The sequence below is a fragment of the Schistocerca americana genome, chromosome 6 (genome assembly GCF_021461395.2).
Source record: "Schistocerca americana isolate TAMUIC-IGC-003095 chromosome 6, iqSchAmer2.1, whole genome shotgun sequence".
In the NCBI taxonomy this organism is placed as follows: Eukaryota; Metazoa; Arthropoda; class Insecta; order Orthoptera; family Acrididae; genus Schistocerca; species Schistocerca americana.
The window spans coordinates 347,825,070-347,851,121 of record NC_060124.1 but is presented as its reverse complement, the minus strand read 5'-3'; the positions used below and the strand labels follow the sequence as shown (position 1 = coordinate 347,851,121).

The 26,052-nt window shown below is 44.9% G+C and overlaps 1 protein-coding gene across 1 annotated transcript in view; it reads left to right on the top strand.

Annotated features, from left to right (window-relative positions):
- Positions 1 to 23,802: 23,802 nt before the first annotated feature.
- Positions 23,803 to 26,052, top strand: part of LOC124619729 — a 503,325-nt gene continuing 501,075 nt past the window's right edge. The window contains exon 1 of the mRNA XM_047146296.1: positions 23,803 to 24,755. Within this exon, the coding sequence (XP_047002252.1) occupies positions 24,635 to 24,755 (121 nt within the window). The 5' untranslated portion in view covers positions 23,803 to 24,634. The remainder of the gene's footprint in view (positions 24,756 to 26,052) is intronic.

Below are 26,052 nucleotides of genomic sequence, written 5' to 3'. Positions count from 1 at the left end.
AGAGAAAAAGTTTTTTCCAGAAATTTTCTCGCAGTTATTTCAATCAAAGGAGAAGAGCACATATATACACTGCTCCTCATTAAAATTGGAGCACCAGGAAAGACAGCAAAAAAAATGGCTCTGAGCACTTTGCGACTTAACTTCTGAGGTCATCAGTCGCCCAGAACTTAGAACTAATTAAACCTAACTAACCTAAGGACACCACACACATCCATGACCGAGGCAGGATTCGAACCTGCGACCGTAGCGGTCGCTCGGTTCCAGACTGTAGCACCTAGAACCGCACGGCCACTCCGACCGGCTAAAGACAGCAAAAAAAGCAAAATTTTACTTATTGTGTGTATAACATACTGCACGGCAGAAGGGCTCATAATTAAATTTGTAGGTGGCTTGGGGACAACAAGATGCGAAATTTAGCACAGAGAGTTGCCACATGTGGGAGCAACAATGGTTCTAATCCGACATGCGTGGATGGAAGCGAGCGTGTATGAAGGATACGGTCACGCCATTCTGTGCTGCAGAAATTCTATGCCAGAGTATATCCAAGTTTCATCTCCTAGTACAGTGTTACCTTAATACTTTTCAATCGTAATGGCTGGCAAGTTGTAGCGTACCAGTCTCTAGGCAACCGATGGCCAGATGTTTAAGTTGGTGATAGATCTGGAGAAGGTGCTGGCCAGCGCAGTAGTCAGGACAGCATGTACAATGAGCTCTTCGCATTATCGTGTTGAAAGATGCTGGCCTCGAAGACAGGGAGCAGTCAACGATCCTAACACGCCAGAAATGTGACGGGTGCAGTCCAGTTTATGAGCTATGTCATCTAGAGGGGGCCGTGTTGTGTACACCTCGGCAGTCTGTATTATTACACCAGATGCTAAGCACCTGCGACGATGACGAAGGCATTCCGGCAACGTCCTCTCTTATCATACGATGAAAGCTTCCACGACTGGATGTCTTAGCTGCTGGAGAGTTTTCCAGGTCAATGAGATCGTTGTTTTTGACATTTTGTCCAGAGCTGTGCTGAATATCTGCAGAGGTGGTCTTGCTCTCGCTGGCTCTTTATCTTTGGAGCCTACACACACACACACACACATATATATATATATATATATATATATATATATATATATATATATATATATATATATAATGCTGTATGAAAAACTGTGACGTCATGGTGGCGCTCCTGTGTACAGTGTTTCCGTTGGGCGCACCACCGTCGGCTCGTCCCTCTCTGCTGCCGCTCAAGCCAAAACGCTGCAATGGTCGCCGTGCTGACAGTCTAACGTGCTCCAGACGTAGTCGCAGTGTGTGTTACAAACAAGCCCAGTTTCGCTCAAGGTACGTTACGTGGTTATACACTCCTGGAAATGGAAAAAAGAACACATTGACACCGGTGTGTCAGACCCACCATACTTGCTCCGGACACTGCGAGAGGGCTGTACAAGCAATGATCACACGCACGGCACAGCGGACACACCAGGAACCACGGTGTTGGCCGTCGAATGGCGCTAGCTGCGCAGCATTTGTGCATCGCCGCCGTCAGTGTCAGCCAGTTTGCCGTGGCATACGGAGCTCCATCGCAGTCTTTAACACTGGTAGCATGCCGCGACAGCGTGGACGTGAACCGTATGTGCAGTTGACGGACTTTGAGCGAGGGCGTATAGTGGGCATGCGGGAGGCCGGGTGGACGTACCGCCGAATTGCTCAACACGTGGGGCGTGAGGTCTCCACAGTACATCGATGTTGTCGCCAGTGGTCGGCGGAAGGTGCACGTGCCCGTCGACCTGGGACCGGACCGCAGCGACGCACGGATGCACGCCAAGACCGTAGGATCCTACGCAGTGCCGTAGGGGACCGCACCGCCACTTCCCAGCAAATTAGGGACACTGTTGCTCGTGGGGTATCGGCGAGGACCATTCGCAACCGTCTCCATGAAGCTGGGCTACGGTCCCGCACACCGTTAGGCCGTCTTCCGCTCACGCCCCAACATCGTGCAGCCCGCCTCCAGTGGTGTCGCGACAGGCGTGAATGGAGGGACGAATGGAGACGTGTCGTCTTCAGCGATGAGAGTCGCTTCTGCCTTGGTGCCAATGATGGTCGTATGCGTGTTTGGCGCCGTGCAGGTGAGCGCCACAATCAGGACTGCATACGACCGAGGCACACAGGGCCAACACCCGGCATCATGGTGTGGGGAGCGATCTCCTACACTGGCCGTACACCACTGGTGATCGTCGAGGGGACACTGAATAGTGCACGGTACATCCAAACCGTCATCGAACCCATCGTTCTACCATTCCTAGACCGGCAAGGGAACTTGCTGTTCCAACAGGACAATGCACGTCCGCATGTATCCCGTGCCACCCAACGTGCTCTAGAAGGTGTAAGTCAACTACCCTGGCCAGCAAGATCTCCGGATCTGTCCCCCATTGAGCATGTTTGGGACTGGATGAAGCGTCGTCTCACGCGGTCTGCACGTCCAGCACGAACGCTGGTCCAACTGAGGCGCCAGGTGGAATGGCATGGCAAGCCGTTCCACAGGACTACATCCAGCATCTCTACGATCGTCTCCATGGGAGAATAGCAGCCTGCATTGCTGCGAAAGGTGGATATACACTGTACTAGTGCCGACATTGTGCATGCTCTGTTGCCTGTGTCTATGTGCCTGTGGTTCTGTCAGTGTGATCATGTGATGTATCTGACCCCAGGAATGTGTCAATAAAGTTTCCCCTTCCTGGGACAATGAATTCACGGTGTTCTTATTTCAATTTCCAGGAGTGTAGAATCCTGCACGGCCATCGATTAACACATTGGCTTCTCGGGCGCTAGTTTCGTAGAGTTATAAAAGCCTGCATGGCGTTGAATATTGCCCACCTGAACTCACATACTCTATGGCAGTCGCGGTACACCAGCCCCATTAGCTGAATGGTCAGCGCGTTGGCATGCCACGTACGGGGGCCCGGGTTCTATTCCCGACTGGGGTGGGAGATTTTCTTCCCCCAGGGTCTGGGTGTTGTGCTGTTTTCATCATCATTTCGTCCCCAATGTCGACGCGCAAGTCGCCCAATGTGGCGTCGCACTCAGTAAGACTTGCACTTGGCGGCCGAACTTCCCGCCTGGGAACTCCCGGCCACTGATGTCATACGATCATTTCCACGGTACACCAGCCAACGCGAGCGGGAATATCATGGGACGACAAACTGCAGTCTCCATAGCCCACGATCCTGGTGCTGTGGAATTTCGACCATGCTGGTAGACGTTTCTCACCTTACAGAAGGCCATAACAGTCATTTCTCACAAAAATACAAATCTGATTTCTGCGTACTCTTTCTTTGCATGCAGAATGCAGATGTCGTCACTTCTAGGTAATGTGTGTGGTTGCGCTGAAATCCTTATCATTTGCATATCCAAGCACTTAGTACACTTCCTGCAATACATGATGTATTTTAACGGCCAGGAATGTATTATCCTACCAATATTTAAGAAATTAAAATCTCGTACGTCTTTGTCAGTAGTGGAAGAACAATTAAAAAAAAAACATAGCGCGTCTGCTTACACCCTCTCCAGAAACCCGCCCCCCCCCCCCCCCAAATGTCCCTTCGTCCTTCTTTGTGTCTACATCTATATCATAATCCGCAAGCCACCTAAAGGTGTGTGGTGGAGGGTACTTTCGGTACCACTATCTGACTCCTCCAACCCTGTTCCGCTCGCGAATAGTGCGTGGCAAGAATGATTGTCGGCAAACCTCTGTATTTGCTATAATTTCTTGAATTTTCTCCTCGTGGTCAATACGCGAGATGTATATGGGGAAAAGTAATATATTATCTGACTTCTCCTGAAAAGTGCTGTCCAGAAATTTCAATGGTAAATCTCTCCGTGATGTATAATGTCTCTCTTGTAACGTCTGCCAGTGGAGTTTGTGTAGCACTTCCGTAACGCTGTCTCTCCAGCTAAACGATCCCGTGACGAAACGCACCGCTCTTCGTTAGATCTTCTCTATCTCATGTATCAGTCCTTCCTGATAGGGATCCCAGATAGATGAACAGTACTCAAGAACAACCGCTTTATAAACCACTTCTTTCGGAGGGAGTTACATTTCCTTAAGATTCTTCTAATGATTCTGAGTCTTGCGTCTGCTTTTCCCACTATCTGTTTTGTATGGTCGGAATGTGGCAGCTAGAATACAAATTCAGTACACTGTTTTTCAGAAGTTGACAGGAACCGCCTGGGGTCCCACTGCAAAACTCCTCAGATCGTCACCTTTAGCTGTTTCAGACTCAGTCGCGGAGTATTGCTGTTCCACCTGGTTAAACAATGCTCACACTAAAATAACTGACGCACAACTGGTTGGTTGTTTTAAGGGAGGAGACCAGGCAGCGAGGTCATCGGTCTTATCGGATTAGGGAAGGACGGGGAAGGAAGTCAGCCGTGCCCTTTGAAAGGAACCATCCCAGCATTTGCCTGGAGCGATTTAGGGAAATCACGGAAAACCTAAATCAGGATGGCCGGACGCGGGATTGAACCGTCGTCCTCCCGAATGCGAGTCCAGTGTCTAACCACTGCGCCACCTCGCTCGGTCCTGACACACAACTGAATCAAGCAATGCGCTTCATCACAGGGTGTGTCGGTCCCACAAACACGCACTGGTTACCGATACTCAACCACTTGCACATGCACAAAACAACGTAGTCCATTCCAAGCAAACAAAGGCCACACCATTAGGGAGCCACCACCATCCTGCACAGTGCGTTGTTGCCAACTTGGATCCATGGCATCGTGTGATCTTCGCCACACTCCGACCCTACCATTAGCTCTTACCAACTGAAACCGGGACTGAACTGGCAGGCTAGCTAGGGTTTCGCACGCTTCGATGGTCCGACCGATATGGTCACGAGCCCCAGAGAGACGCTGTAGGGAATGTCGTGCTGTTAGCAAAGGCGCTCGCTTCGCTCGTCTGATGCCATAGCCCATTAACGCTCAATTTTGCCGCATTGCCCTAACGGTTCGTTCGTAGTACGTCCTACATCGATTTCTGCGGTAATGTCACTCATTGTTACTTGTCTGTTCGTTAAGTGAAAGCCGTCGGCCACTGCATTGCCCCATAGTGAGAGGTAATGCCTGAAGTTTGGTATAGACGGCGCACTTTCTTCACACTGTGGATCGCGGAATACTGAATTCCTTAACGACTTCCGAATTGGAATAATACTACTTCCAACTACCATTCCGCATTCAAAGTCATTTAATTTCCGTCGTGCGGCCATAGTGACGTCGGAAAACTTTTCACGTGAATCACCTGAGTACAAATGACAGCTCCACCCATGCACTGCCGTTTAATACCTTGTGTACGCGAGACTACCTCCATTGGTATGTGCGCATATCGGTATCCCATGACTTTTTGTCATCTCAGCGTACGTATACTGTGTCATTTTTTCTGCGCTATGGCTAAGTGTTATCACGTCTGACGTTCCGTTTAATTTTCCGTGTTATCGAAATTAGTGATTATTTTTCTTTAATTGTGGAAACCCGTGCATGCGATATACACTTGGATCCAGCCTGTAATCACGACGATAGCGTATGAATCAATGCTGCAGCCCGCAGAACACAACTGCGGTTACAGAACCATTACGCTTCCTCTTGCCTTGGCGTCAGTTTGTTTGCTCACCGGGCGGGGGGGGGGGGGGGGGGCGGAGTGAAATAAGCGAATTGTCACTAATAGATCACTCGCTTGCTCAATACTGGGCGGATGCAACTGTTGTCAGCGTTTATCGCACAGCGACATGCTTGCCACTGCACTACGTCGCTCCTAGAATTGCAAATGCTTGGAGCTGCCTTTGCGTTGTGCAGGCTGCAAGGTGCGGCAGAACAAAGACATGGGTGCAACGTGCACCTCGTTACCAGATTACTTAATGAGCTGCCGCAATACTGCTCTACATGCGCGCTCTGCGGAAAGCGCTCTCATGGTTTAACCATTCAGTGGGATGCACGGTCGGGAACATCCTTAGCGGCAACATTCTAGCAGCACTTCATTTCTGTTTTCTTGTAGAGTTAATAAAGAGCCAATAAGCTGTAAAATGGAAGATTTGCTTTACCGTGGGTTCAGCGTTTATGAAAACATTGTTTTGATCATATGGGAATGCAAGGAGGGAATAAACAGAAATGAATGAGACCTAGTCCAAGTACACTAAACAAAAAAAAGTGTTACCTCGTCCCCAATCTCCATGAGTCCCAATGATCGCTGTGACAACAACTGCAACAAGATGTGGATGTAGATTCTGAAGGTGCAGCAGCGGTGAAAAACTGTAGAGGTAAGATTTCTTTTTCTATTTATCGTTAGTCACCTGACTGGTTGGGTGTGGCGCACAGCGATTTACTCTTCTGCGGCAATCCGTTTATCTCATTTTCACTCAGTGTCCTCCTTTATTTGTCGTATATATTCCAGTCTTGGTCCCTCTCCTACTGTTTTTGCCGTCTAACGCCATGGAACTATCCTTGCTGTCTTAAGACAAGTCAAAACATGCTGTACCTTTCCCTCGTCGATGCTACTGAAAACTTATTCGTTTCTTACCTTACAGCACTCTTCTGTAACACCACGTCTCAAACATTTCCGGTTTGTTCCACAATCCACTATCTGCTTCCACACAATACTGTGTTCCAGACACACATTGCAATAATTTATCTCAAGTCAAGGCTCACGTTTGATAGTAGTTGACTTCTATGGCGAAAAATGCTCTGTTTGTCTGTGCTTTGTGTTTCTCTGTGTATTAGGTACTGGTACTTCTTGCTTCGTCCACTGTGCGTTATTCAGCTTTGAAGGGGTTTTTCAAGTCGTCGACTGTATGTTCCTCAGTTTTGTTGTTAAGTTTATCGCTAGCTTATTTCTGCTGTTCCCCAATACTTCTACACTCACTTCATATTCTGTGATCAGCAGACTGTTAATTCCATTTAACAGATTCTGTAATTTCTCTTCGCTTGTAGGGAGGATAGCATTGTCCGCCACGAATGTCATCGTTAATATTTTAATATTCTTTCCCGTATGGATTTTAATCCCAATTTTTAACCTTTCTGTCATTTCCTTCATTACTTCCTTGAAATACAGGTTGGAGAGTAGATGAGAAAGACTGCGTTCCCAATTTACGGTGCTCTGAATCTGAACACTTCTATCTTGGTCTTCAGTCTTCTTGTTCGCTCTTGTTTCTTGTAAATATTGTATATTACCTTCTTTACCTACTTTTCTGAAGCTTTCAATCATTTTCCACCACTTGCCGTCGGCTAACTTTCGATTAGGTAAACGTATCGTGTAGGAGTGTGTCGATTTTTCTGAAGCTTGCTTCCAGGCGTAACGCAAGAACTACTTCTCTCTTACCTTTAGCTTTGCTAGTGCCAGACTGAATTCAACAGAATATGGAGTTGCACAGTGTAGTAGGCATGTAAAGATGAGATGGCAGGAACGAGATAGGCACTGAAGCATCCAAAACACTCTGATGATGTGTAACAGAAGAAAATTGATGATGTAGTAGATGCAGAAAAATGATAATGCAGTAAATGCATATTCTGTATAAACGATAACGAAAATATATGAAGAGGCCAACGTTGGATTTGGAAAGTATGTCTTCTGAAAAGAGGTCTAGAGTCATAATTGCTCTTCAACTCCAGTGTGAAGGCGTTCCCATTGGTATTCAATGAGAATCCGTGTCAATTGAAAGACGGCGGGGCGTCCTTGTCCTTTGACTTTCTTCCCATACTACAGTGAGAAGCTCGTGTTCGATTCGCACCGGCAGCGAAGCCGTTAACACGGCAGGCCGAGAATGTAGCAGTACGGGCTTGCAGTGACTCACGCGAAAGGTCAGGCAGGCAGGCAGGCTGCTACAGTGCCGATTTACTGCTCGGTGCTCGGGAACGTTCGGCTGCTGCAACCCCAGCGGGGTTGTCACTTGCAACAACCTGTACCTCTGCATCTCATGTTACCGGACACGGGCCGCGCAGATTCCTTCACGTGCCCATGCACACAAGTCCGCAAGCCCGTGTTCTTCATCCCCCATCAGCAGACTCCCGTTTCAGCGTTTATCCTCGTTTTGCGTTGACCAACATGTATTCAGTAAAGATCAGTCGTAAACATTTGAGACTAGTTAAAACTATGAGCCGATCAGGAAGACTGACCCATGCACCTTGGCGGCTGCATGGTGCCAATGGCACCATCCTGGCACATCAAATCAGCTGGCGCTGCTCCACTATTGAGTTGCGTGTGTGTGTGTGTGTGTGTGTGTGTGTATGAGAGAGAGAGAGAGAGAGAGAGAGAGAGAGAGAGAGACAGGGGGAGGGAGGGGGGATGGGGGCGGTCACAATCCTTCATTTCTCCTTGACGTTTTCCCAAATGTAATTTCCTATTATCCCCAGTTATAACGTACCACAGTTGCCCTGGATTTAATAACAACAGAAACATAATGTTTCAAAAAACGGAGACAAAGCATACGCGGAGAACACGTATTATTAAGGCGTCGGCACACGGACCGTGCATCCGAACGTTGAGCGTGCCGAGTTATGACGTCATAGCGTGGAATAGCACTTTAAGGAGTCTTTCCGAATGTGCAAAGCAATATCTAGTGTATCAGATATTCTGAACGGACGTTTTGAGATGGCGGAGCACTCTCTACGTCATTGCACGCCATATCCCTTCGGAAGCCCGTACGTATATGTGCCGTTTCTGAGCACCAGCAAACTGAGCAGCTCTCGAAAATCCGCTGTTAATTGTATGATTCGTCGTAATAAAATGACGAGAAACGTCAAATTCGTGGTAAAAGAATTATTATAACTTGCGTATTAGGAGGGTAAGCCACTTGAAGCGTTCATAACATGGTAACAAGCTAGATACTGTCCCGTTATAGTTACGATCGCTTCAGCGCAATGTATTGCTTCACAGAATGATAACGAAATGTATGTGTTGTTGGTTCGCGTCCCACAAATGGTTCAAATGGCTCTGAGCACTGTGGGACTTAACATCTGTGGTCATCGGTCCCCTAGAACTTAGAACTACTTAAACCGAACTAACCTAAGGACATCACACACATCCATGCCCGAGGCAGGATTCGAACCTGCGACCGTAGCGGTCACGCTGTTCCAGACTGAAGCGCCTAGAACCGCACGGCCACAGGGGCTGGCTCGCGTCCCACAATATCCATATTTTTTTCTAACCTTCGCGCATTTAATAGGTTCTGATACTTTCTTATTAGTGTAATACAAATATATATTGTAATATATGATGTTAGGTAAATGTAAGTGCGCTCTTGTTGAGGAGTGGATTTGTTCGATTGCCTTAATCTACAGGACACCGTGCACTACTTGCAGTTAGATATTTTGCCCTTGTTTTCAAAAATGGCTCTGAGCACTATGGGACTCAACTGCTGAGGTCATTAGTCCCCTAGAACTTAGAACTAGTTAAACCTAACTAACCTAAGGACATCACAAACATCCATGCCCGAGGCAGGATTCGAACCTGCGACCGTAGCGGTCTTGCGGTTCCAGACTGCAGCGCCTTTAACCGCACGGCCACTTCGGCCGGCTGCCCTTGTTTTCTTTTAAGTTTTGTGATCCGCATGGTGGAGAGATAATGCCTCTGAGTAGGAACAGTGATCAAATAAGAATGGCCTTAATGTTTTACTAAAAAGTGAGAATGATGAAAGAATTTTTATCTAATGTGGAGCGCTACTGTAAATTTGTAGCGTACTATTTGTTATGGAACGTTTAAAAGTCTCTCTCCTTATTGCCTGGACATGATACTTTCCTTTTTGCGTTTTAATATTATCACGGATACTGAAGTTTTTGGTTATGTATACTACAGACAGAACAACATGACTAGCATATGTACAAGGCAACAAAGTACGTTTTAACAGAACTAATAAAGGAATTTTACGCCTGTCCATTTCGTAAACAGTGTGATTTATGACCCAGATACAGCCGACAGCTGCCACTGGGGCGCGTTGCGATCGTGTATATCATGTTGGGCCCAACGTACCGCGTGCACAAATCGCATCGTTTCTGAGCGTTCAGCAGGACGTTGAACTTAGCACGCTCAACTTTGACGTTCGACAACACGGTCCGTGTGCCGACGGACTTATGTTAAAAGATGAATATCAAGCGCAAAGATCTATTTGTATGCCTATAGAATATAGAGGAAGGGTGTCGGATACAGTAGCGCAACAGTTTCGTAAAACCGGGTTAAGAATAGACTTTCGCGCAAGTGAAACATTTCGTTTTAAAATAAAACGTGATACAAACAAACGAAGTTTTAAATTTAGTGCATCAAGTGCGTATAAAATTAAATGCAACGACTGTAAACAGTACGTAGGTCACACGGGTAGAAATTTTGAGATCCAGTTTAAGCCTAGAACACTGCAGGAGGGAAAATGTTATATTGTTGGTTAAGCGTCGTAAATTTTACTACTCCATATTTTATTCAAATTAAGATATGCTCAGAAAACACTAACCATCAAATGTAAAAGCTTAGAGTTGCCATCTGCTGCTGGGTACGGGAATTACGAAAATTGGCATTGTTCTCACCCCTAAATATCCTAGTGTGGTATTTAGGGGTGAAACCAACCTCAATTTTGATAGTTTCTGTACGCAGCAACAGATGACAACAATTATGTCTAAGTTTTTACATTTGAGGGTTAGCTCTTTTTTCCGCGAATGTATTCAAACGACGTCATCATTTATAGTTTAGGTACTAGCTAATTACATTTAGAAGTATGGAATAGTATGTCACATACAAAATAATTACAAAATGCCCTGTTTTACACCTTGTACTGACAGTATCACATCGGTGGGAACCGGGAATGGGTACCAACTGCAGCCGTAAATTTTGTGAGCGTTTAGTAATCTAGGGTTAAGTAAATTCTTGAGACAGCATTTGGAGGGCATCTGACTGAAACTAAACAGTCGGTAGACTACTCGGGACATATCTTGAAATTTTACATACGGCGCTTAAGGGAAGATTTCTGAACGTTTGGGTAGAACTCACCTCCAATCTGACTTCAAAAATTCTGACGACGTACTCAGGAGTCCCATGTAGCAGCGACTCGCCGGCTTTGGTAGAGCATCTGCAGCCAGCCGCACACGTACGCAAGGAGAAAAACGCGACCCAGGCGCACTCTTGTGAAAACTGCGTGCACTCAGTGGTTTAGATCAATGTTTCAATAAGCCGGCCGCCGTGGTCTCGCGGTTAAGGCGCTCAGTCCGGAACCGCGCGACTGCTACGGTCGCAGGTTCGAATCCTGCCTCGGGCATGGATGTTTGTGATGTCCTTAGGTTAGTTAGGTTTAAGTAGTTCTAAGTTCTAGGGGACCGATGACCTCAGAAGTTAAGTCCCATAGTGCTCAGAGCCATTTGAACCATCTGTCAGTTCGCTAGCCCATCCAGTGGGGGCAAGCCCTCTGACAGGCAACTGAGGAGTGATTGTGCTAAACGTAGGTTGTAATTTTCTAGATTTTCTGGCCATTTTAGAGTGTTTTCATTCTTGTTAGTTGCCGTAAATTATCTAACGTTCTTTGTAAAATGCCCTTTTTTGTGGGGGCAGGGGGTTTTGACATCCACCCACTCCTGGATCCGCGCCTGCAAATTAGAAGCTTCAAATAACACTTAGTTTTTCAAAATAATTCCAAAGTTCTTGAGCATTGCTCATCAGTCTGGGATCCTTAGCAGACCGGACAGACAAGACCCGACAAAGAGTGACGAGTTGCTTCACCACTGGATCGTTCCGTCGGCACGAGTGCATTACGGAGAAGCTCAGTGAACTCCAGTTGCAGGCGCTACAAGGGAGGCGTTGTGCATCAGGGAGAGGTCTACTTTTGAAATTTCGACGGAGTTACGTTCAGGGAAGAGTAGGACAACATACTACTTTCTCCCACGTCCGCCCCGCGAAAAAGACGACAACATGACTACTACGCCCCATTCACGAGTGGAACAAGGAAGGCGGGAACAGATAGTGATACCAGTCGTACCCTCCGCCACACCGAAGGTGGCTTGCGGAGTATAGATGTAGATGTAAAAAGCTTACAGAAGTTCCTAGTACATTTCGATGAAAAGACATGGCAAGACTCTTTTATTTTATTTTATTTATTTATCTATCTATCTATCTTTGTGGCCTCTAGGTCTTCACCCAAGCAGCCACCTATCGCAAGTTTCAAATCCTTAGTACTTTATTCCTAAAATTTATTAACTGGTTTATTGGTCGGTTTACTTGGGTGGGGTACAACATCTTTTGCTGAAATACGTGGACACATGTAACGAGTTACAGTGTGGTGTGGTTTGGCACCCGGTGCGGACTATTAACTTTCAACCCCAACCCCAAGAACCATCAAAAATTTTTGGGGCCGCAATTTCTTGATACAAGTAGTTAAGCACGTAGGTGACGTTAACATATGCTTCAGAATCTCTTCCGTCTAACATTTTCCCATGTGCTAATTTTGAAATCGATGCCTCCACCGACATTATTTTCGATTGATAAAATTGCCAAATTAGAGAGTCGTAGCTCACTCGTAGTGAACGTAAGACAGTTATTAATTAGCGTTTTGAAAAAAATCTTGAAATATGACGCTACTGAAACTCATAAAATTAAGAAAAATCTTAACGCCAAAATGAGGTTGAGAACAGATTTGAGAAATCCGTATTCAACCACGAAGTGCAAAAACTTTAAAGGTGTCCGACTTCGGCAGTTTACATAAACCTTCTCAGGCGCGGAATTTCTGCAAGGATATCATCTTCAGAAATCTCATCGTAATTGTCAACTAAACTTTTTACAATCGTCGGAAGTTCCGTTTCTGAGGTGTGAATCAGTTTACTGTGCTCTTAAACAGCAAAATGAAGTGATATATTTTCCTTGGTTTTGCAGTGTGTGTTGATTTCTTGTAGGAATGTATCGATGCCCTCTAACATCGACCTTCTCAGTTTTGGGTGCAAAGTCGGCGTCTCAAAGATCACTGACGTTACTGTCGCAAGTACTGAGTGAGAGTAGTTTTTGTTTACACAGTATTTTAGGATAAGATGAGCATATGGGTGCAGAAGGGTTAGGCCCAGTTCGTAAGATCTCTAAATGCCCTTCCACTGCCATAAATATCAGGAATGAAACGACGAAAAAATATTTGTTCTTGCCACAGAACCTAGTAAGTTCTATCATCCCCACGAAGCTGGTAGCCAATGCGGTCCACACACCGTACCACACCCTCTTAGGACTCCTCCTTAACCATAACCTCAGGTGACGTACGCAGGGTGAGTCGGAACACGAACCTTTTCATTTCGTGAGCAGTCCGAGATATGGAAACGAGGTTACCGGATAATGATAGTCCGTAGAGGGACACATAATTTTGTTAGAGGTTAATACTAGTAACTCTTGTGTCAATCGACATACTGAATCGCTTGCGCATTTTTTTAACGGAACAATATCCTTCTTTAACGACATTCAAAATCTCGTGAAAAGACGAGTACAGTGACATTACGCTTGTTGGTGTGTCGTTGAAACTTTTCGCTAAAGTATTTGATAAAAAGTGCTAAAATTGAGATGCATTGTGGCTGGAATCGGCTATTGCTGTGTGAAGGCCGCCAAGCAGAGTTCTGGTGCCAGGCTCCGTCGTTATTTGCAGGCTCGGGCAACTAACACGAATTACCTCTTGTCTCTCCGTTATAGGACAAAGATATTGGTTCAGCTTCAATTTCTGTAAATATATGTTAACATTTAGTGTGGCAGAAGGGGAATTGGATAACTATTTCAAACAGGTATATGTCATCAAGTTTAGTATAATTATGCTGCATTTAAATATGCAGCGTGACATGAGATCCCCGACCGGTGGTTATGTTTACAGCACAATGCCCGATTCCACTGCCTGGCCTCTTTATTTTACGTTTCTCAGATACTTATACTAAAGTTTCAAGTCCAACATTATATACGGTACCGTTTGAAATGTGTGCAAAGAAACTGTGTAACAAAATTGCGTGTTCCGTTTGCGCACTGAAATTTCACGGAATCCTTTCTAGTTCTCGCCATGCCCCGCTCATGTATTTGCTTATGACTATCTTCTTAATATACAGGGTGGGTGTTTCAAGAGTAGTAGTCACTTTCTTAATATGCAGGGTGGTAGTATAGAATAATTCTAATAAAACATTCCACGTAACATAGTCCGATTTACTGAGGTAAAGCTGTTGGAATGTAACCCAAACAAAAACTAACAAAAGGTGTGAAGAAAAGGCAAATGATTAATTTCAAAGTTGATTTTTCAACAAATCCACTGCAGACTTCAATGCAGTTTCGAGTTATCATGACAACACCTTGTGTAGCTCTTCTGAGGTCGTCTAGGTGTTGTTTTGTGACAACAGCACTATTCACAATTGGATCAGATTATGTGTTTAGTTGTCCGCAGCTCGTGGTCGTGCGGTAGCGTTCTCGCTTCTCGCGCCCGGGTTCCCGGGTTCGATTCCCGGCGGGGTTAGGGATTTTCTCTGCCTTGTGATGACTGGGTGTTGTGTGATGTCCTTAGCTTAGTTAGGTTTAAGTAGTTCTAAGTTCTAGGGGACTGATGACCATAGATGTTAAGTCCCATAGTGCTCAGAGCCATTTCAATCTGTTTAGTTTTTATTCGCCTTTCAGTTAGACCATCAGGTAAAAGTCCCCATATTGGAGACGGTATCTCGTTGCATTCGCCAACGGCCTTCCTGCAGTGGTAACACCGGTTCCTGTCGGATCACCGAAATGAAGCCCGTTGATCTTGGCTAGCACTTAGGTCTGCCGAGCGCTGTTGGCAAGCGGGGTGCACTCAGTTCTTGTGAAGCTGCTTGATTGAGAAGTAGCGGCTCCGGTCACGAAAACTGACAAAATCTGGGAGAGCCGTGTGCTGACCACATGCCCCTTCTTATCCGCATCCGATGACGCTTAAGTCCTGAGGATGTCATGGCGGGTGGTCTGTACAGTTGGTTCTTACGAGGTCTGAAACTTCCTGGCAGATTAAAAACGATATTGCGGAGCTTGGGTAGCTCAGATGGTAGAGCACTTGTCCGCGAAAGGCACACAGTTTTAATCTGCCAGGAAGTTTCATATCAGCGCACACTCCGCTGCAGAGTGAAAATTTCATTCTTAGGAGGCCTGTTTGGAGTTTAGTATCGCTTTGCTTCGTCCGACTTTCGAACAGACTTACTCAGCCAGTAACAGTGGGACGTACTATTTAACGTGATCTCCAGATGACTTACACAAATTATAATAGCACAACTGTGAAGTTCTTACCCGTCCTGATATCCACGTATGGTGGGACGACGCTTCAAGGACGGTTAGATTCGCCGGCTGTGGATCGAAACCGTGTGGCGCATTAACGACGAGGGCAGGCCTGTGGGCCAGCCTGGATGTGATTTTTGGCCGGTTTCCATTTTGCGATTTGGTGAATACTTAGTTGATACCCAACTTCCGCCTGAGATACACTCTACGCAAACATTTAGAAAACGTTCGCACACTTCAATGTGGATAACACCAGACGCAGACAGGTGGGATACACAGTTCCGTTCCTGGGAGTGACGGAGCGGCAAGAGGAAGGACATTCGGCAACCCTCTAATGTTAACAATGACAAATCCGATAATTAACACAGTAGCCCCGTGCGGGTATGTGATAAAGGCAAAAGGAAAAAGACCTCCAGGCATTTATCTGAAGTGATTTAGGGAAATCACGAAAAACCTACATTTGGAGGGCTACACTGGGATCTGAATCGCTGTCCTCCCGAATAAGATTCCGCTGCAGAATGCTTTCCACGCACCAGGCCCTCCATCGTTTGTCGGTCAAAATATTCAGATGTTGAACGATTTTTTTGTTGGTGCTGCGTTGGCAATGAAAGCACCTACTGAAAGCATATTCCTTTAAGGGATTCTTTGGTCACCGCTGCTGCATCTCGATCGATACTAGAACTAATACAATCCCTATAAGGTGCGATAAAGTGTGATTAAGAATCAGTGTGTTTTGCGTTTGCTTGGTTTTGAGTACGCATCAGCGCAGCAGTCTTTCAAAGAGAAGCCCACAGATGCAGGCGATCGCGTAAACTAGGTCGGAGGAAACAATCAAATAGTAACCGAGTACTGTACTGAATCTTAACGATCGAGTGCCGGGAGAAATACATACAATAGTAATTCTGAGCTCCTAATCCTCCAGTAGACAATGTCAAGACTGATGCATTCATAAAAACTGAAATTAAATTCTAATATTGTGACATAATTTTGTTAAGACATCTTAATCCATTGTGCTTAGTGAACTCCACCCAACAATCGAGAAGGAGGAGAAGGAGATGAGTAATTATCAACAAAGTGAGCAAGGATGGAGCTAACAGGGTCAACTAGCTGCAGTCGTATATTCTACAGGGTGTCCGGACTAGACGTATGCACAAACAAACGCTTGTAACGAACGAACTCGACACTTTATGTTGATGGATAAATAAGCAGTCGGTAGAAACACTCTGCAAGATGTGATCCTCATCATGTCATGAACAGTGCAGTATCGAACGTGAGATGTCTAGTTCCCTAATCTATTTACGTCGGCTTCCAGCGAATGCTTCGCGCAGTCTTTCCACGGTCTCGTCATTCTTGTTTTAGGTTGTTTTCCAGAATTTGAAATCGAACTTCCCGCTTCTCGAGGAGTTCTGACTTTCTTTTATATTGGATTTACGTGTGAGGGGATGCATGTGCCATTCTCTTCTTGCACGCCGCTGAACAAATGTTACAGATTTTAACAGCACGGATTACGTCTGCGTGCTGCACAGTACACAGACGTCTCGGGTTGCGTGCTTATAAACCACAACTTTTCCATCACATTAAGCTTGAGGATCACCGCAGACGATTTGATTTTGCTGTTGAAATGTTGCATCGTATAGACGAAAACAGCGACTAACTCAATGCACTGCTGTTAAATGATGAATCTATCTTCCGCTTCTGTGGGAAAGTTAACCGATATAACAGTCAAATATGGCAAAGTGAGACTCCAGGAGAAGTGATTAAGTGCGAAAGGGACAAACCAAAAGTTAATGTGTGGTTGGAATTACATAAACGTGGTGTGATTGGTCCATTTTTTTTTATAGAGTCTGCAATGCCAGAGACACCTGTCTCGACATGCCGGCGAACTATGCAGTTCCACAGACGCCCTCTGACGCCATTTTCCATTAAAATGGTTCCCCACCCCAATATCATGGGGATATTACCACTTTGCTCCATGAGCTGTTTCTTGAGCGTTGGATCGAAAGGGGGTTCCATTGCCTGGCCAACTCGATTTCCCGATCTGAATCCACCGGATATCGGTCCATGAAGATTTATTAAGGACATTGTTTACAGAGCAAAGGTTCGAGACATGGTAGGTTTGAGACAACGGATCTACGCCGCGCCGTAACACCTGTTATGCTTATGAACATATGTCGAGAAGTGGGGTACTGTTTCGATATCTGTCGAGTTACAAGCAGTGCTCACATTGAACTGTACCAACATGTATAAAAATAATTGAGCTCCGGTGTACACTGTTGGCTGCGTCTGCAAAATATTCTAACAAAGTCCGAAATTGCTCAAACTGTAATTATGGTAATTACTTACAGATTACTTAATTTTTGTATGTTAGGAGCAAACCCACTCCTCCACCTCCTATCGTATTCAGCTACTGGTATTAACTGATGATTCAAAGAAACTATTTACGCAATTCCACACAAACCACTATAGGCTATATATATGCTGGCAAAATCAGGATCTATCTAATACTGGTATTAGAGATATGCCGAATACTCCCTTGAGTCGAAATACTCAGATAAATTGTAGGAAGAGTGGCTACTATTTTGCTTTGCTTTTGAATATTTTGAGAGTTCCAGTTCACTGTCTAATGTTCACTGGCGACCTGTTATACTTTTCCATAATCTATATGGAAAATAGTTCTATTTCTATTACTCATATCATGATTGCTAATTATTGTTTTCCTCCTAGATTCAGTCTTGTTATTAACCACAAATGTTATTACGGAGTACATATGTTGGTATGTGGGTGAGCATTGCAAAATGATTTAGAGAAGATATCTGTAAGGTGCAAAAAGTAATAATGAAAAATGTGAGGTCATCCGCATGAGTACTAAAAGGAATCCGATAAATTTCGATTACACGATAAATCTGAAGGCTGTCAAATCAACTAAATACCTAGTGATAATAATTGCGAATGCAACAGGCCTACTAAAGAGACTGCCTACCTACGCTTGTCCTTGTCCTCTCCTAGAGTATTGCTGTGTGGTATGGGGTCCTCACCAGGTAGGAATGAGGGAGGACATCGAAAAAGTCCAAAGCAGGACTGTTCGTTTTGTTTTATAGCGAAAAAGGTAAGAGAGTGGCACATACACGATAACACGAAACATCCTGGCAATCATTAAAACAAAGGCGTGCTTCTTTGCGGCGAGATCTTTTCACGAAATTTTCAGCTCCAACATTCTCCTCCGAATGCGAAAGTATTTCGTTCACGCCCATATACAGAAGGATTGATGATCATCGTAACAAAATAAGAAAAAATCACAATTCGTGCGGACATATTTAATTGTTTGTTTGTTTCTCGCACTGTTCGATAGTGGAACGGTAGAGCAGTGGCGTGTAAGTTTTTCGATGAACCCTCTGCCAGGCACTTGCTGAGTAGTCGTGTGGACATAGATTTAGAATCCCTGAAGAGGCTTGTGCAAAATGTGTGATTTACCCAATATTGTTGTTGCATGTTTGTGTAGAATCAAATTTGTCGCCTTAGCTACTGTTCCCCACTCTATTGGGATCAAACATGGAAATATAAAGAAGGGACTGGGGAAATGAAAGGATGTATGGAAACTGGCGGCATCATTTTATCCCGCTCTCAAAGAGCATCAAACTTCATTCTACCCGGTCACTGAGCGTACAACCATTTACAGCTTCCTATGCCACAGGGAGTGCAGACACGGTTAATTTAATTCAAGTCTTGGGGCATCATTTGGTAGCCAAGAACTACAGAATACAGAGTATCTGGCAGTTTTTCAACACCTTCGAGTCATGAAAACTTTTTTTTTCCGTCGATGAAGTCCCTATCAGCCAACTCCGAGACAAGAATAAGCGCACCTGCCTGCTCGTTAATGCCTAATTCTCTGAGTCTCCGTTGTAAACTATGAGACCTGTGCTGAAAAATGTAAATAATCCCATAAGAATAACGTGTATGGACTGTGGGAAGCTGAAGATTCCTGATAGATGAAAACTGTGTGTTGGACCGCCACTCGGAGCTAGGTCCCTTCCTTTCGCCGGTAATGCCTTTACTGGCTGAGCTAGCCAGCGACGATTCATGACCGCTCTTACTTGCAAAAGTAAATCTCTCACTAAGAACGCTGCCCTCTCAATAAGAACGCTGCCCGCGAAAAGCAAGGTTTAAAAACAACCAACAGCATGCAGCAGAGTGAAAGACTCATTCTGGACTGTAGGAAACTACTTTACAGGAATCTCTTCCAGTTCTCAGCTGGGGAATAACACTTCCGTCCATAATACACTGAACAAAAACTTCACAACACCAAACAACAACTAATGTTGAGTAATGAAATTTCGGGAATACGTTTGTCTAGATAACATATGTAAGTGATAATAGTGCAACATCACAGGTTACTGTAAGCGCGAGGTAAGCCATTGCAAATGTGAAATGTTGGTACATTAATAACCAGTGTAAACGCCAGAAGGTTAAATACAAAGTGCATGAATCGTGTTTTACAGATACCAAACGTCAGTTTGTAGGATTGAGTTCCATGCCTGTTGCACTTGGTCAATACACGACTGGTTAATGCAGTTGGATGACGCTGGAGTTGTCCGAAGATGTACCGTATGTGCTCGACTGAAGACAGATCTGGTGATCGAGCAAAACAAGGGCAACCTGTCGACAGAACAAGGACAACGTGTCGACACTTCGTAGAGCATGTTAAAACAGCGGTATGTGGGCGAGCGCCGGCCGAAGTGGCCGTGCGGTTAAAGGCGCTGCAGTCTGGAACCGCAAGACCGCTACGGTCGCAGGTTCGAATCCTGCCTGGGGCATGGATGTTTGTGATGTCCTTAGGTTAGTTAGGTTTAACTAGTTCTAAGTTCTAGGGGACTAATGACCGCAGCAGTTGAGTCCCATAGTGCTCAGAGCCATTTGAACCATTTGTGGGCGAGCGTTATCCTGTTGCAAAAATAGCCCCTGGAGTGCTGCTCATGAATAGCAACACTACAGGTCGAATCACCAGATTGACGTACAAGTCTGCAGTCAGGATGCGTGGAATGACCACCAGAGTGCTCCTGCTTTCGTATGAAATCACACCCTTGACCATAACTCCAGGTGCAGGTCCAGTTTGCCTAGCACTTGACAGCTTGGTTGCAGGCCCCCAACTGGCCTCCGTCTAATCAACACACGACCACAACTGACACTAAGGCAGAAGTAGCTTTCATTAGGTAACACAACAGACTTCACCGTGCCCTCTAATGAGCTCTCGCTTGACACCACTGAAGTCGCAAGTGGCGGTGTTTTGGGTTTAGCCGGATGCACGCTACAGGGCGTCTGGCTCAGAACTGTCCTTGAAGTAACCGATTTGTAACAGTTCGTTGTGTCACCGTGGTGTCAACTGCTGCCAAAATTGCTGGAACAGATAACTGTACGATGCCTCACAGCCATACACCGAACACGATGGTCTTCCCTCTCGGCACCACCACAAGTCCGTCAGGAACCCGGCTAGCCACAGGAAGTTGGTTAATGCAAAACACTAACGGAAAGCCCCTCCACTGAGAAGAAAATAACAGAAAGACTGAATTCCGGAACGCAGGTGGAAATAAGCGAAAGAAATAGCATTCTCCTTGTTCACACACTCACATAGGCCGGATCTGCAGACCTGTGACCCCAGTTCTAAAGGTTCAAATGGCTCTAAAAACTATGGGACTTAACATCTGAGTCATCAGTCCACTAGACTTAGAACTACTTAAACCTAACTAACTTAAGGACATCACACACATCCATGCCCGAGGCAGGAATCGAACCTGCGATCGTAGCAGCAGCTCGGTTTCGGACTGAAGCGCTTAGAACCGCTCGGCGACAGCGGCCGGCTCCTGTGACCTCGGTCATAGTGCTAAGTGCACTTAGAGTTTAGGTGTTATGTAATATCTGATGATTTCAAAGTTGTGATGTGCGTTGTTACAATACTTAAATCTGTATGAAACAAGTACTTCTCAAATTTTCGGATGTGTTTCTATGAATTCCAGTTTCTTGGAAGTTATTCTAAAGTGACATTACCAAATTATCATGACATTAAAGCATTTGTATAATATCATTCTACTGTTATCGTAGGCACTAGTACGTTGAAAATGAGGTGACGGCAATTTAGATTAGAAAGGGAAAGGGACAGGTCTGTAAGAAGAGGCGGCCCACTAACAACCCCCACCCCACCACCTTCAGCCCTGTGCATTTGCAGCACGGCTGTTAGAGGGGTTACCGAAAGAGGGGTAATAACCCAGCAGTGGGAATTATATGAAGGTTTATTTACAAGGTGCCTGCACTTAATAAACACACATTCACACATTCTTTACAAATCTGGTACTTCCTCCTGTTTCTGACTTTTCGCATTGTCCACAGACCGTTCGCGGAATAAATATTAATGTAGACCATTACAATATTAATGTAGACCATTATACGTGTTTGTTCATAGTTATTCCGGTATTAATGAAGTATTTGTTTTTAAAGGAACGGAAGGTGGATCAACGATGAACAGTGTTCTCTATAGTTTTGTTCTTATACCATCCCCAATGCAAATTTATTGGGGAAATACTTCAGGCGTCTTCTTTAGTGTTGTGCAATTGGTGGTTAGCAATACTTTAATATTATTTGTCTTTGTACGAAAGTGGAATCAGTGAAGTCGTGTAAAGATAGTGCTAAGGCACTAGAATTATTGTGTTGGAATTAGTAAATAATGAAATAAAATAATGACTAATTGCCAATTCCTACAGTTAAATCTAAAATGTTAATCTGTCGTTACTTTTATTTTGCCAAGATTGTTCGAAAGCATCGCATCTGGTTTCGTAAATATCACTACAGCCTGACACACTATCTACGATAATCATTTACTTCATCTGAAGTAGTTTCATGACTGGGCGAATCGTCAGAACGGCGGCGAGAATTTCGTTAGTTCTCCTGATACCACAATAACTGTTGATCATCTTAATTTGTTGCAGATATTTGTCGCGCTTTTCAATTTGATCAAGTGAACTCCAAGGGACTTAAGAATAGATGTTAAAATTTCGTTTTAAATAATAATCGAAGAACTTGTGCATTCCTTGTATTTCTAGATACGTATGATTGTGAATGAACCCTAACCAATGTTATCGGATTAAATGTGTAATGTGCTATATTCCAACTTATACACCACGTGTCTGGTTACTTGATATCACTATAAATAACTTATCTTACCCAGTATAGTGAAATTGCAAAATTTGTGCTTTCGCCGACAGAAGTTATGAAAATCTTGTTCTAGACAAGCTGTTTCTTCCGTGTTTGAAGTTATACATCTCAGCATTATTGCCGGAAAAGGTAGTATTGCAGTAAGACCAAGTTTGAAGGAGAATTATGAATGATACGTCGTATACCTTTTCTTAAAACAACGGTAAAAAAGTAATGAAAAAAATCATGAATTCTTAAAGCAACGGCGGTTTCGCAAATTCAGTTACCGATAACAGATAATAATAGCGGCACTTTCGACGATAATGAATCAAAAGTTAATCTGTGAATCTCATCTTGTCTATCCCTCTCTCCGCACTCTCAATTGCACGTAACGGATTAGTAATTAATACGTAGTTGGATTGTTGTAAAATTTACTTGCACTTCTACTTTAGTCTTCTTAACAGATAGCATTACCAGATAAAGACGATAGCGGGGCGTAGTAATCTCACCTTCTTCTAAGTTTCACCATTAACCGCATTCGAATTACGCGCCGAAGCCCCGTCACGCGCAGCGATACGTCCGTCCTCGTAGCTAATAGTTGCACGGAACGGCGCAAGGAAGCGCAAGCTTCGCGTTCACGTAATCCTGTCAGTGATGCCGATAATGTCAATTTACAAAGTTAATATTTGTGATTTCTCAGGTTATGTATGTTCCATTGTCTTCGAAGTAAGTGGCGAAATAAATATTAACTTTACATATGCTTTTAACAGATTTCGTTTCAGGCTGCATTAACTCGCAGATTTTTTACTAACGTAACCATTTATTTACTTGCAGTTTGTTGTTGTACCTTGTTTACGAAGTAAAAGTGCTAGGAGAGCTTTACGTATGCGCTGGCATAGCGACAACGATTGTCTGCGTCAGGGAGAGTGCGCTATCTTTCCGCCGCGCCTCTTTGGCGCGCGCTCTCCCCACCACGCGCCGACAGACTAGTATGGAGTCTCGCAAGCCGGTTGTGGCTTGAGGTAGCGAACGAACGATTTCGAGTGGGCAGAAATGCCAGTACGTGTGTGTTGGTGGTGACATGTAGGTGGCATGTCGATTTGAATATTCAGTGACGATCGCATTTGCGTGGGTGGATAATTGCAGTGCTTTTCATGCCAATGATGGAATATTTGATTGCATATGTTGACACAGAACGACCTGAACGGACCAGCGCTTTACAATTTTAGGAAGAAAGGAAATCGTGTGTAGGTGTAATGTTAAAAACTGAGGAAATATTAGTCGTATTGTGCATTGATTATTGACGTAAGTGTTGGAAGGAACAGTTAAAAAGTGTTGCCAAATCTTCGATAACCGTGTGTAGTGTGTAAACTACAGGATGCAGCTCTGTGTTGCAGAATTCGGGCCTCGGTGAAGTAACTGTTCAATCTGTTATAGAACTGAGATTATACTGTGTGACTTTAGTGTGTGGACTGTGGCAGACTACACGCTCGTCCTGATTTTGCCGTGCCCGTTGCCGCTGGTGGGAGAAACCTGCTGAACCGCTACGCCCAGTGCAGAATAGCCCCCACCACGTCGTGACTGGATGCTGGCTGGCCCGTGCTCCGCCGTGTCCGTAGCAACCCCTCCCTCCAGCTACGTAGGGTCAACTCGCAGGGGGCACCTTTTAAGGTGACACGCCAGTGACTTTTCTTTGGAAGCACTAGGTCAAGAAGGGAGACCTGCAAGCAGTGGGGGGCAGCGATCGTAGGTAGCAATAGGAGGAACCTGCCCCACCTACATGAAGAGCCGAGCTGTTTGTTGGAAAAGGGAAGGGACAGCAGCATGAGCTCGTTTTCGCCTTTTTCGTAACGAGTTGGCCATCTGTGTGACAGAGCGAGTGTTTTCGGATCGCAGCAGCGTGCTCGCCCACGCATTCAGCGTGCGCTCTCGGCCGAGGAGGAGGGTTGTAGGTGACAAGGACAACCGACCGGCATCAGTGTTGCGAGTTTTAATGGTGAGCCGAGGTTCCAGTCTCTCCCAGTGTGCTGCAAGAGCCGGTAGCGACCACAACTTGCAGAGCTGACATTCGTCGGTCCCTCCCACACTTGACGTCGCTCTGTGCTTCCGGGTGGAGCTTTTCCCGAGGACTGCTCCATTCGAGGTGTGAAACTGCTGCGATAGCGCATCTGAAGACTGCTCAATGCCAGCGCCTCTTCTTCGATAATGTCGACCCAGGCCTACTACAAGGATCGTCTTGGCTTCGACCCGGCGGAGGCCCTCAACGATGGCATGGCGTACGGGAAAACGCAACAGGGCTACGAGGAGAGCTTAACAAAGTTCAAAGGTTTGTGGGAGCACTTTATCGAATCAATAGGTATGATTATATACACTTCTAAGCCTGCTGTGTGATCTTGAGCATGGCATGCTCGTTAGCAGCAGTTTGCACTGACCGCCGTTTACTGACAATTACGGCGAGTCCTTGTGTGTCATGTTTAACTGTAGACTGATTGTTCTAGATGTCATGAATATTTTTCTGTAAGTGCAACGAATGCCTTTTATCTGCGACTGTCCTTTAGACCGCGTGTTTGTGCAAGTGTTTGTAATGATTAACATTCTCTAATCTTATCTCGGATTAACTGAAGAGATGAGAACTGTAACGTATGCTGTGGAAAAGATGCCCTAGCTAAAAACTTCGCCCCTCCGTGTGTGTCTCTTTCACACCCGTCTTTCAGATCAGCTATAAATTTCGCGATTTTGTCGTAATCGTCAGAGATATTTAGGGATAACTAGTCTGAAAGAATGCTGTTTATCTATAGAAGCATTTTGGCGCGCGCAGAAAAGGACTTTTTCATGGTGAATCGGAGTTGACTGATTTCGACATGTAGAGAGATATTCTGAGCAAAGGTCTGGGATATTAAGCTTCACGGGTCACACTCCAGTCTGCATAGTAATAAAGTGTTATTTATCTGTTATTGGTTGTGGGAATGTTATACTTTCTAAACTGCGCAAATGTTTTGTACCAACAGACAACGTAAGAAGAATCCGCATTGATAGTACTAAAACGACAAAGTAAGATGGTTTTCGAGAGAGAAATAGACATGCGGTTTTTAGAATAGTAATTTCTGTCCTCGACACTAATCACTTACTGTTTTATTCTGTTGTCTTGGTTGGAGACTTAAAAAGTCCCTATAAATTCAACATATATAAAGTTTGCTTAGAAACGATCCTAGGGATCGTAGTGTACATAAATATATAAACTAAAGCTTTGTAGAAGCCAATACAGATGTTTGCCGACAAACATTTTTCCCCACGCACTATTTACGAGAGGAACAGGATTGGAAGGATCAGATAGTCGTACCGAAAGTACCCTCCGCCACACACCATCAGATGGCTTGCAGAGTATGATATAGGTGCAGACATACTGTCCGTGCAGGGTTGTTAGAACTGTCGCTGATTCTAGCATAGGGGGGGGGGGGGGGACACACAATTGATCATTTTGTAGTTACACTGAAATGTAGTGTTATTGAATGAGTATAAGAGAATTTTTACTAACGTTCCCTTTATGGAACAATTTCTGCTGTAATATAGAAGCAGGTGTTGGTAGTTGCGTTTCTGGCAGTAATACATGTTCCTTATTTACA